The sequence below is a fragment of the Nansenia antarctica genome (genome assembly GCF_963989245.1).
Source record: "Nansenia antarctica genome assembly, chromosome: 1".
Classification (NCBI taxonomy): domain Eukaryota; kingdom Metazoa; phylum Chordata; class Actinopteri; order Argentiniformes; family Microstomatidae; genus Nansenia; species Nansenia antarctica.
The window spans coordinates 57,516,734-57,529,233 of record NC_137674.1 but is presented as its reverse complement, the minus strand read 5'-3'; the positions used below and the strand labels follow the sequence as shown (position 1 = coordinate 57,529,233).

General features: G+C 48.6%; 1 protein-coding gene across 1 annotated transcript in view; it reads right to left on the bottom strand.

Annotated features, from left to right (window-relative positions):
* Window positions 1-12,500, bottom strand: part of plcb1l (phospholipase C beta 1-like) — a gene marked incomplete at both ends in the record, with an annotated part of 147,655 nt that overhangs the window by 21,531 nt on the left and 113,624 nt on the right. Inside the window, 12 exons of the mRNA XM_080538783.1 lie at window positions 1-66; window positions 1,999-2,114; window positions 2,674-2,778; window positions 3,517-3,616; window positions 3,858-4,022; window positions 4,211-4,365; window positions 4,631-4,755; window positions 5,171-5,255; window positions 5,645-5,741; window positions 5,995-6,065; window positions 6,172-6,252; window positions 9,332-9,506. The exon at window positions 1-66 is cut by the window's left edge and continues 58 nt beyond it. Of these exons, the coding sequence (XP_080394909.1) occupies window positions 1-66; window positions 1,999-2,114; window positions 2,674-2,778; window positions 3,517-3,616; window positions 3,858-4,022; window positions 4,211-4,365; window positions 4,631-4,755; window positions 5,171-5,255; window positions 5,645-5,741; window positions 5,995-6,065; window positions 6,172-6,252; window positions 9,332-9,506 (1,341 nt within the window). The remainder of the gene's footprint in view (window positions 67-1,998; window positions 2,115-2,673; window positions 2,779-3,516; window positions 3,617-3,857; window positions 4,023-4,210; window positions 4,366-4,630; window positions 4,756-5,170; window positions 5,256-5,644; window positions 5,742-5,994; window positions 6,066-6,171; window positions 6,253-9,331; window positions 9,507-12,500) is intronic.

Sequence of the window (12,500 nt, the reverse complement as noted above, 5' to 3'; positions counted from 1 at the left end):
GGTGAGACCGTTCTCCGCTGGCAGGTCAACCTTGGGCTCCGAGGGGGCGTCTCCACCTGCCTCCACCTGCCAATCACATAAAAGAACACCCTGGTTCTGATCATCGTCTACTGTGAATCACCTCATCTGACCGCAGGCTGGGGGTCAACGTTAGCAGCGGATGAGGTGAGTCCCCCAACTGTTGCATACACCTATGGAGCTAACTATAAAACTAAAACTAAACTATATATTCTAAAGGCACAGCAAAGTAGAATGCGACATCTTCTCCCATATATCATACTGTTTTACAAGCTGTTCACAAGCGAATGCAATAACTCTGAGGCCACTTGAGTCCCTTTACAAAACCTTTACCATTTAGACGTAGTAAGTTTGGGCAAACAGTCTTCTCAGTCAGAGCCATCCATTACTGGAATACCCTTCCTACTGATCTAAGACAGTGCAATAGCTTTCTAACTTTTAAACTTAAACTTAAGGGGTGGCTTAAACTAAACCAAATTTGTGATCATGAGTAATCATACTCATTTCAGGCACTCCTCGTAAACACTGTTTTTAATTATATTCGTCACTTTGTCATGTATCTGTGTATTATCTCTTTTTGTACTGTATTGCAATATAATGCATTTTGCTGTGCCTGCTTATCTTGTATTGTCTTGCTTTGTCTTGTATTGTCATGTAGTGTATTGCCTGTTGTGTCGCTTTGTTGTGCTTGCTGATGTTTTTAATGACACTACACCATTCATTTTGTAATAGCCTGCTCAGGGACTACAGATGGAAATTAGCTCATGAGCTAACTCTGGCGCATTTACATTGATGTGGAAACTGATTTGTTGATTAATGTGCACTGTCCCTGGTAAATAAAGAAAGAAAGAAAGAAAAAAAAGAAAAGAAAAAAAGATGTTGCCAAATTGAACCATTGGGTTCTCACCCATCCAAACACACAAAACACAAAAAAAATTCTCACAAAGACAGAACACACATATTCCCCCCGCAAACCATCAAACACACACAACCTCTCTCCCAGTACCGTGGCTCAGCCCAGTAGTGTACAGTACCTGCTGTTGCCTGTTGGAGACCTTGTAGACATAGCTCTGGTACCCCACTCTCAGCATGGCTCAGCTCATACTCAGCCTTCAGACAACCTTCTCACAACCTTCTCTCACAGCGTCCTCCCTACTGTACCTTCTCCCAGCATTCGCTCTCTATCTTTCTCTCTCAAGGTGATTCACTTCAATCACCTGCTACAGGGTTAGCGCTCCCTGAGTAAGCTGTGGACAGGAGAGGAGAATTACTACAGAAAGTATCTGATCTGCTCTCCTCTGCTCTTGTTTCCTCTCTCTTCTCTCTCTTTCTATCTCTCTCTATCTCTCTCTCTCTCTCTCTCTCTCTCTCTCTCTCTCTCTCTCTCTCTCTCTGCTCTCCGACACTCCAGAGTAAGCTCCACAACTTCCCCAGGTGACCGTTACCATGGTGTAGGTTCGGTTACCATCGCTCTTGATTGGCTACCAGTGGAGGACCAGCTAGCAGCTGGCGAATCAGGCTCGAGAGGTCCCTCAAGACCCGCCTCCTTCCCCCACGGAGTCCCCTCCTTTCCTGCCTAGCCTGATGTCTCTCTAAGCCCTGTCTCCCCGTTCATCTGTCACCCCTCTCCCCCCCTCTCCTACCTCTCCTCCCACTCCCCCCCCTGGTCAATAGCTAACCCAATCAACGGTTCAGAGAGGAGCAGTGTGCCGCCTAGGGAGGTTCTGATTGATCCATTTCTGATTGATTAGTGTGGAGATGACAGAGACCATACACGCAAGTATATCTAATACACACACACACACCCACACACACACTTGTGCACGCACGCACGCACACACTTGTGCACGCACGCACGCACACACACAGACACACACACAGACACACACACACAGACACACACAGACACACACCGCACACGCGCGCGCACACGCACACACACACACACACACACACACACACACACATATACACACACACCTCTTTGCTGTCCTCCTCCTCCCCTCCCTCCTCCAGGGTGAGAGCAGCGAGTTGATTGGACCTCTGCTCCATCAGGTTGACGTAGCGGATGGGATTGGACAGAGCCTCGATGACATCTGAGCAATAGGAAAGAGCAGTGGCATCATGTGGTTTAAGGCAAGGCTAGTTGTATAGCACATACAACAGGGGCAATTCAAAGTGCTTTACATACAGCATTCAAAAATACAACAAGAGGAGAATAGGAAGAAAATAAAAATGACAAGAATAGATATGTATAAGAAATAAATAGATAATAGACGATGAATAAAAAGACATAGATAAAAGTGTTTTGTCTCTTATTATCATATTTTACCATACAGAATTAAGGTAGCAGATTATCACATGTAGTGGCGGCACGTTTGAATATTTCTAGATGTCAGCCCCGACCTTGATATAAAATGTGGTATTATTACTGCATCTGTACACACTCCTATCAACATATGGTAGGGGGATCTGTCGGGAAATAAGTCTGTGTAAATTCAATCCAATTCAATTCAATTAACTGTAATCCACTTACGGCAAATCCTACAGCATTAGGCCTACAGTGTAATAAGCCATCAATTGAAAGACAACACAATGAAGACTGTATTCACTTCAGAAGGTCTCAGATAATATTGACCTCGAGGGTCATTTTACCTGCAAATGTGTCAGGGACGTAGTCCTTGACCTCCACATAGACAAACAGAGCAGGTAGGGTAAGAGACTGGTTCTTCTCATTCCTCAGGCCGATGTAGTGGTAACCTGCACATACACACACACACGCACGCACATACACACACACACACACACACACACACACACACACACGCACACAGTATAGTTGGTCAGTCAGTCAATCAGTGAGTCAGTCAGTCAGCCAGTCAGCCAGCCAGCCAGCCAGCCAGCCAGCCAGTCAGTCAGTCAGCCAGCCAGCCTGTAAGCCAACTAGCCAGCCAGTCAGCCAGCCAACCAGTCAGCCAGTAAGCCAGCTAGCCACCCAGCCAGTCAGCCAGCCAGCCAGCCAGCCAATCAGCCAGCCAGTCAGCCAGCCAGCCAGCTAGCCAGCCAGTAAGCCAGCTAGCCAGCCAGCCAGTCAGTCAATAAGCCAGTCAGCCAGTAAGCCAGCTAGCCAGCTAGCCAGTCAGCCAGCCAGTCAGTCAGCCAGCCAGCCAGTAAGCGAGCCGGTAAGCCAGTCAGTCACTCAGTGTAGGAGACAGTCAGGCCTCACCTGGGCCAACTAGCCAGACAATCAGCCAGCCAGCCAGCCAGCCAGCCAGCCAGCCAGCTAGCCAGCCAGCCAGCCAGCTAGCCAACCAGCCAGTCAGCCAGCCAGCCAGCTAGCCAGCCAGTAAGCCAGCTAGCCAGCCAGCCAGTCAGTCAGCCAGCCAGCCAGTAAGCCAGCCAGCCATTCAGCCAGCCAGCCAGCCGGCCAGCCGACCAGCCAGCCAGCGAGCCGGTAAGCCAGTCAGTCACTCAATGTAGGAGACAGTCAGGCCTCACCTGGGCGGATGGCATTCACAGGAATTATGCGGTGGCCGATGAACTTCCCTCCTTCCTCAAACACAGCTATCCTCAGCGAGGCCAAGGTGGGTAGAACGACCTGATGGGAACAAACACACTTACCGACACGCAACACGGCTTCCAAGACGACAAAAAAGAACTACAAATCCCATGTCTGCCATCGACACAATTAAATTGCATGACAACAACATATTTTGAAGATGGTATTGATGGCAGACATGGGATTTGTAGTTCTTTTTTGTCATTTTTTATGGAGATTCCATTGATCAGGTGGGGAAGTAGTGGAACTGAAGAGAACGGTGAGTGCTGCGGTGTCTGACCTTCTTGAAGATGATGGCTTCCTCCTCCCAGACAGGGTTGACAGCGTTGCCCTGGGACGTCTTGGTCTTGAAGGCTTTCCTCCTGGTGTCCACCGGCAAGCCGAACATATCTATCTCTACGTACGTCCCCACCTTCTTGTCTGTCAGAAACTGACCGGAGATGATCTGGGACAAAGAGAGACACGACATAAAGACCTGGCAGGACCTTTTTCTCCCCAAAAAGTAACAATGCAGTTATACTATGGTTGAGTTGACAGCATGTCAGACACACGCGTGCACATACACACGCAAACACACGCAAACACACACACCCAGACACGCAAACACACACACACACACACACACACACATACCTTCACGGACAGTGTGTTGGCCACTATCCCGTCAACAGTGCGCTCAGCGAAGGGGTCAAAGTGTTTGTCCGGCCGTCTCATAAACTCTGGCTTCAGCCTATAGCCACACTTCCCATTGTACTCATACATGCCCAGGTTCAACTGCATAGACAGATCTGGTGGGAGAGGGGAGAGGAGGAGAGGGGAGGAGAGCAGAGAAGGAGAGGTGAGGAGGGAAAGGGAGGGGAGGAGGGAAAGGGAGGGGAGGAGGGAAGGGGAGCGGAGGAGCGGAGGAGAGGAGAGCAGGGAAGGAGAGGTGAGGAGAGGAGACAACGGATAAACCATTCACAAAAAAACACTTGTTGGACACAGACAAAGGTATTCAAGGGAATATACTTTAGCAGGGGTAAAGCGGTTGTGTTGATGTAGTCCTTATATTACCTATGGTCTGGAAGTTGAGGGCAACCAGTTGGCAGCCTGCGTTCCAGAAGAGCTGGGGGTTGTAGTTGGATGAGTCCACCCTGGTGCCTTTAGGGTAGATCCTGCTCAGCTGCAGCTTGTTGTATCTGAACAGGCTTGGTTAAAGGTCCAGGATGGAGATCGTAGCTTTAAAATAGTGCTAAACGGCCATGATAAATCAGTATCCATCAAGGATTGAGACAGCATGATGAAGAACTTTCACGGACACACAGACACAGACATGCACGCAGGCGCATGCACACGCATGTTCGAACGGACGCACACACACACACACACACAAACACACGCACGCACGCACACACACACGCACACACACACAGACACACACACACACACACACACACACACACACACACAATGATCACTGATGACATGACTGACTGTAGGAGGGAGTAGGGTTCTTTTTTGACCTATGTCAAAGGTCACATGTCCTAGATGAACCTAGAATTACATCATTAGACAATTCTCAGTAAATTCCACTTGTAATAGAGATATGGATACTCGACAAACTCCACCGGCGACTTGGTGAGCTGCTCCAAGGCTTTGGTCTCCACAAATGATGACATCTGATAGCTGCGATTGATCTCTGTTAGGAGTGACAGATTTGTACATGTTTGACATTTAGCAGACGCTTCAGTCATCAGAAGATCAGTCATCAGAAGAAAGAAATATATTCTAGGACCAGGGGCCATTGGCAGTCACAATGCTAGAAGAAGGAAGGATTACTTATTTATTTATTTTTTACAGTAGAGGAACTGTACAGAGGGGTAGTGGGGGGTGAAGAGGTATTCATTGACTAGATGCTCGAATTATTGACTGATTGATTGATTGCTTTAGACAGTACTAACATGGTGGCAAGAGAGAAAGACAGAGAGAGAGAAAGAGAGAGAGAGGGAGAGGGAGAGGGAGAGAGAGAGAGAGAGAGAGGGAGCGCTTGAGTTTTGTATTGTTTTCGATCTGGTGGTGTGGTCTTACTTTTGGACGCCTCGAAGGTGTTGAATTTGACAGGCTGGATGTAGCTGACCAGGTTGGACATCTCCTCAGTGGCAAACGCCTCACTGCCCGCCGTGCCCTGGAGAACACACAGACACACACACACACACACACACACACACACACACACACGCACATAATAACACCACGTTGGGCCAGTTGGGACAGTACATGCATAACAACACAGAGTCAGAGAGCATGTGATGTGTATACTCAATAGCCTGGCTGCCTGTTCCCTCCATCATGTGCGTCCCAGAGATGGCCACTAGGGGGCAGCCTCGGCACACGTAAACAATAGCCACCAGAGGAAATAGATTAAAATCTGTACACACCTCATCGTTGAAGCCCTTTTTACAGTCGTCGTCGTCATCATCGTCATCCTCACTCTCTGGCTCCACCTCCCCTAAAAACACAAGATAGTTTGTTAGCGCCCGATTTGACAGGCTCTTCAACACCTTAGTGTTCTGGTACTGAGCAAAAAGGACGAGACTCTGATGAGGGTGACTCACCGATGGACTTCCGGCCCTGTGGTCTGAGTTCAGCGCCATCTAGAGGCTGGGAGGGGTCTACCACCTCCTGGTTGGTGGAGCCTGGGGAGGGGATAGGGGAGGACAAAGAAAGAATGAGATGATTCGCCTGATTTCAAGAAAAGTTATTTCTTTCGACAACACTTTAACTCCGCCAGAATGCTGCCGCCCGTCTGGTGTTCAATCGCCCCAAATTCTCCCATGTCGCCCCTCCTCATTTGCACACTTCACTGGCTTCCAGTAGGAGCTCGCATCAGATTCACCGGGCGGTAAAGGGACGGGTGCTGAGGGACTGCGCCGACCAGCTGGCCGGGGTTTTCACCAACATCTTCAACCAGTCCCTGTCCCAGGCCACCATCCCACCCTGCCTGAAAACCTCAACTATCATCCCAGTCCCGAAGAAAAGCACGGTGAGCTGCCTAAACGACTACCGCCCGGTGGCACTCACACCAATCATCATGAAGTGCTTCGAGAAACTAGTCCGGGCCCACATACTCACACGCCTCCCGCCCAACCTGGATCCATACCAGTTCGCCTACAGAGCCCACAGGTCCACAGAGGACGCCATCGCGACAACTCTCCACGCCACTCTATCCCACCTGGAGAGGGGAAACAGCTACGCGAGACTGCTCTTCGTGGACTTCAGCTCCGCCTTCAACACCATCCTTCCAGACAGGCTAGTGACCAAACTACTAGACCTGGGTCTATCACACTCTATATGTGCGTGGATCAAGGACTTCCTGACCGACCGCCCCCAGAGGGTGCGGGTGGGCCCCCACACCTCCACAGCCCTCAGACTCAGCACTGGGTCCCCCCAGGGCTGCGTGCTAAGCCCCATCCTCTACAACCTCTACACCTACGACTTCACCCCCGTCCACCCGAGCAACTCCATCGTTAAGTTTGCAGACGACACCACCGTGGTGGGATGCATCTCGGGGGGGGACGAGGCGGTGTACAGGGATGAGGTAGAGCAACTGAGCAAGCTGTGCAAGGTTAACAACCTGCTGCTGAACAAGTCAAAGACCCAGGAAATCATTGTAGACTTCAGGAGGAAAAAGTCCGAGATCCAGCCCCTGCTCATCGACGGAGAGAGCGTGGAGAGAGTCTCAACCCTCCGATTCCTGGGGATGCACATGCGGGATGACCTGACCTGGAAGGACAACACAAAAGCCACCATCAAGAGGGCACAACAGCGGCTATACACCCTGAGAGTCCTCAGGAAGGAACACAGCAAGCAGGAGATACTGGTGACCTTCTACCGCGGCGCAGTGGAGAGCATCCTCACCTACGGCATCTGCAACTGGTTCTCCAGCTGCACAACAGCGGAGAGAAATGCGCTACAGAGAGTCGTGAGAACAGCACAGAAGATCACCGGCGCCCCCCTCCCCTCTCTGGAAGAGCTGTACAACACACGCTGTCTCAGGAAGGCCTCCAAGATCTCCAGGGACCCGACCCACCCTGGGTACGAACACTTTACCAGGCTGCCCTCGAAAAGGCGGTTCAGGACCCTGGCCGCAAGGACAAACAGACTGAAGAACAGCTTCTACCACAGGGCCGTCCAGGCCCTGAACACAGCAAAGACCTAAGTTCTGGGCCCTGGACAGTCTGGACGGATTGATGGCAGCTGCTGGACTGAAAAAAATCAGGTGTAGTGCTGAGGCACAAACATGTACATTTCAAGCCTGCAAACTGCGACACTTTAAATAAATGTGGAATAATACTATTGTGCAATATGACAACCCTAGTCGTCTGTCTGTACAGTATAGTACAGTGGATAGTGTACATAGCCTTTATTTATGTAAACCAGCTCCTTCCCTTCTTGTGATTTTTTTTTTCTAAAAGTGTTTTTTTCCCCTTTCCTAACACCAGGGGAGCCACCCCTCCTAAATTTCGTTGTTTGGTATCTGTACTGTAGCAATGACAATAAAGACCATTCATTCATTCATTCATTCAAAGGGAACAGCCCCTCCCTACTTGCAAGCGATGGTCAGCCCCCAAACACCTGCCACATTACTCCACTCTTCCACCTCTGCTGGCCGACTGGCACCGCTGCCTCTATGTGGATGCAGCAGTCGCCACTGTTGTGAGTCGCTTTGGATAAAGGCGTCCGCTAATAAGACCTGCATGGTCTTCAGCAGTGTAGGGCCAAACACATGTGTTGCTCATCATTCACCACCAGAGGGCAGTATGTGTTGGTATATGGCTGGAGAATGCTCCACTCTGAGAACCCAAAGGCTGATGGATACTGGCCAATTCCTTGTGAAGGCGGGTATTGATCTCCATGTCTACAGTGCTGATATATTCACACACGCTCGCTCACACACACACACACACACACACATACACACACACACACACACACACACACACACACACACACACACACACACACACACACACACACCTGCCTGACTGCCTGCTCCCATCCAACCCCTAGCCCTGTGGCAGTGGGGCAGCAATAAATGTGCAGCTGATATATACACACAGACTGCTGGACAGCGTAAAGGGCAGCCCTGTTATAGTGTATGAGCCTGGGGTGGTAGTTGTAGTGAAATATCCAATAATACCTCTCACTGACGGAGAGGGTCATGAAAGTGATGGATGATAAACAAAAGCCATGTTCTTTCCAACTGTCCGATTTATGAAGCTGGATCGGTATCGTAATTCTGCCAACGGCACAGGTGATAACTTGTAGCGCTTCTGAATCGAACAGATGTTCAATATGTGTGACTGATCTTCATGGGACTTCATAGAGTGTTTCACAGGGTTCACATATATGACGGCAGCTGGTGAAAGGGGGAACAAGTCGGCAACCAATCAAAATGTTCAGACTTTTATTCTGAAAAGTGTAAATCGATTTCAACGTTGTTGAAAATCAATGACACACTCGCTAGTCAAGCCAAAACATTGCAATGCATTGGATTCGCTGAGTAATCCCCACTACCCTACACTAACTAGGTAGTAGTGGGGATTACTCACCGAATTACTCACCGGTTGCCGACTTGTTCCCGCTTTCACATATAATAAAGTTTGTGCCCAATGAGCATGATGAGGATGAGTGTGACTGTGTGTGTGTGTGTGTGTGTGTGTGTGTGTGTGTGTGTGTGTGTGTGTGTGTGTGTGTGTGTATGCTTGAATATACCTGTGCTGGGGGACGAGGGCTCACACACACTGGAGGAGTCGCTGTAGGTGTTGGAGACCTGCTCAGACAGCTTCTTCTTGCTGCTGCCGTCAGACTTGTGGTGCTTCTTCTTGTTCTTCACCAGGATCTTCCCCATCAGGTCCATCGGACTGGGCAAGGGCACTCCAGACTCCAGCTAGAGAGAGAGAGAGAGAGAGAGAGAGAGAGAGAGAGTTATACAGGGTTATACTCCAGCTGCAGACAGAGAGGGATGTGTCGGAAGTGGAGGCACAAAGATAAGAGATCATCATTAAGGTATAATATTATGGCTATCACAGCTTTGGAGTAGTCCTTGTGGCATAACACAACACTGCACCTTCTCAATTAATATGCGTATGCTTTCTGCTAATGCCGATAGGGAGAGGGCTTATGATGCTGAAATATAGATGAATGTTGAGATAAGATGCTGGTCAGTCCTAGTGTGTGAAGTGCTTGTTAGTGACCTGTGTGTAAGCAGCCCCTTACAAACTCTGTTGGTCGATGAAGTCGATCCTCTAACCTACCAACAGAGTTTGTTAGGGCTGCTTACATCCTGGTCTCCAGAGAGAGAGTGTAGTTATTTATTTAGACACAAGGAAGCAGATTTCAGTGTTGGAACTGTAAACTTTAAAGTTTCAACAGCTTCAACGCTCAAATCTGCTTCCTTGAGGGTGTGTCTGAGAAAACGCATAAACACACTCTCTCTCTGGAGACCAGACTAAGAGTGGGCTGATTTTGTTATTTATTAATGTGATACACTGCTTTTAGATCACAGTGTTTATAGGCATTAATAATGTAACATGCTCAGAAGCTCAGAAACAATACACGCACGCGCACACACACACACACACATGCACACGCGCGCGGACACACACACACACACGCACACACACACACACACACACACACACACACACACTTTTAAGAAGCAATATCACCACACTTTGAAGATTCCCCACTTTAAAAGAACATCTTGTTCCATATACATTAAAAAAACCATATTCTCCAAAGCCTCAAACCATATGCATATTTCCCCACTCATAGTTGGAGAGAGAAGGATTAGACAGGCATGATGTCATCAAAGACACCAGGAAATACCCGGCACATTAAAGCTGAATGCTTTCATTAAACTAACACCAATCAATCGCGTATTTCAGTTCCATTCACTGAGAGTTCCATCTGGCCCCTAGAGCACATTCTGTGTTCTTCCTCAGAACTCTTATGAGGAAATCACAAATTCAATCTCTTCCTAGGCTCGTGTGAAACCAATCCTCCCATTACGGTCCATCTATTGTGTAGTTACCCATGTTATTCCCCCCCCCCCCCCCCTAACCCCCCCGCCACTTACAGTATGACTCACTCAATTGTGTCTGAGATTTCTTTCCGTTTCGGGAAAGAAATCTCACTTTTTATTTTTTTATTTCTCTCCTTCCTTCCTTCCCATCCTCACTCTCCCTCCCCCTGTCTCTCTCTCCTGTCCTCCCCCACCCCCTCTCCCTCCCCTTCCCACTCTCCATTCTGAAGTGCCTATCTCTGATAACAATCAAATGTCAAATCCATTCACAACAGTTTCTAACATTCATTCATTGTCTCCGGTCTGAACAAAGTGGTTCATACAGAGTCACACCTCTGTGGTTCATACAGAGTCATACCTCTGTGGTTCATACAGAGTCATACCTCTGTGGTCCATACAGGGTCATACCTCTGTGGTTCATACAGGGTCATACCTCTGTGGTTCATACAGGGTCATACCACTGTGGTTCATACAGAGTCATACCTCTGTGGTTCATACAGGGTCATACCACTGAGGTTCATACAGAGTCATACCTCTGTGGTCCATACAGAGTCATACTGTGGTTCATACAGGGTCATACCTCTGTGGTTCATACAGGGTCATACCTCTGTGGTTCATACAGAGTCATACCTCTGTGGTTCATACAGGGTCATACCTCTGTGGTTCATACAGGGTCATACCTCTGTGGTTCATACAGGGTCATACCTCTGTGGTTCATACAGAGTCATACCTCTGTGGTTCATACAGAGTCATACCTCTGTGGTTCATACAGAGTCATACTGTGGTTCATACAGGGTCATACCTCTGTGGTTCATACAGGGTCATACCTCTGTGGTTCATACAGAGTCATACTGTGGTTCATACAGAGTCATACCTCTGTGGTTCATACAGGGTCATACCTCGGTGGTTCATACAGAGTCATACCTCTGTGGTTCATACAGAGTCATACCTCTGTGGTTCATACAGAGTCATACCTCTGTGGTTCATACAGGGTCATACCTCTGTGGTTCATACAGGGTCATACTGTGGTTCATACAGGGTCATACCTCTGTGGTTCATACAGGGTCATACCTCTGTGGTTCATACAGTGTCATACCTCTGTGGTTCATACAGAGTCATACCTCTGTGGTTCATACAGGGTCATACCTCGGTGGTTCATACAGAGTCATACCTCTGTGGTTCATACAGGGTCATACCTCTGTGGTTCATACAGGGTCATACCACGGTGGTTCATACAGGGTCACACCTCTGTGGTTCATACAGAGTCATACCTCTGTGGTTCATACAGAGTCATACCTCTGTGGTTCATACAGGGTCATACCTCTGTGGTTCATACAGAGTCATACCTCTGTGGTTCATACAGAGTCATACCTCTGTGGTTCATACAGGGTCATACTGTGGTTCATACAGGGTCATACCTCTGTGGTTCATACAGGGTCATACCTCTGTGGTTCATACAGTCATACCTCTGTGGTTCATACAGAGTCATACTGTGGTTCATACAGAGTCATACCACTGTGGTTCATACAGAGTCATACCTCTGTGGTTCATACAGGGTCATACCTCTGTGGTTCATACAGGGTCATACCTCTGTGGTTCATACAGAGTCATACCTCTGTGGTTCATACAGAGTCATACCTCTGTGGTTCATACAGGGTCATACTGTGGTTCATACAGGGTCATACCTCTGTGGTTCATACAGGGTCATACCTCTGTGGTTCATACAGTCATACCTCTGTGGTTCATACAGAGTCATACTGTGGTTCATACAGAGTCATACCTCTGTGGTTCATACAGAGTCATACCTCTGTGGTTCATACAGGGTCATACCTCTGTGGTTCATACAGGGTCATACCT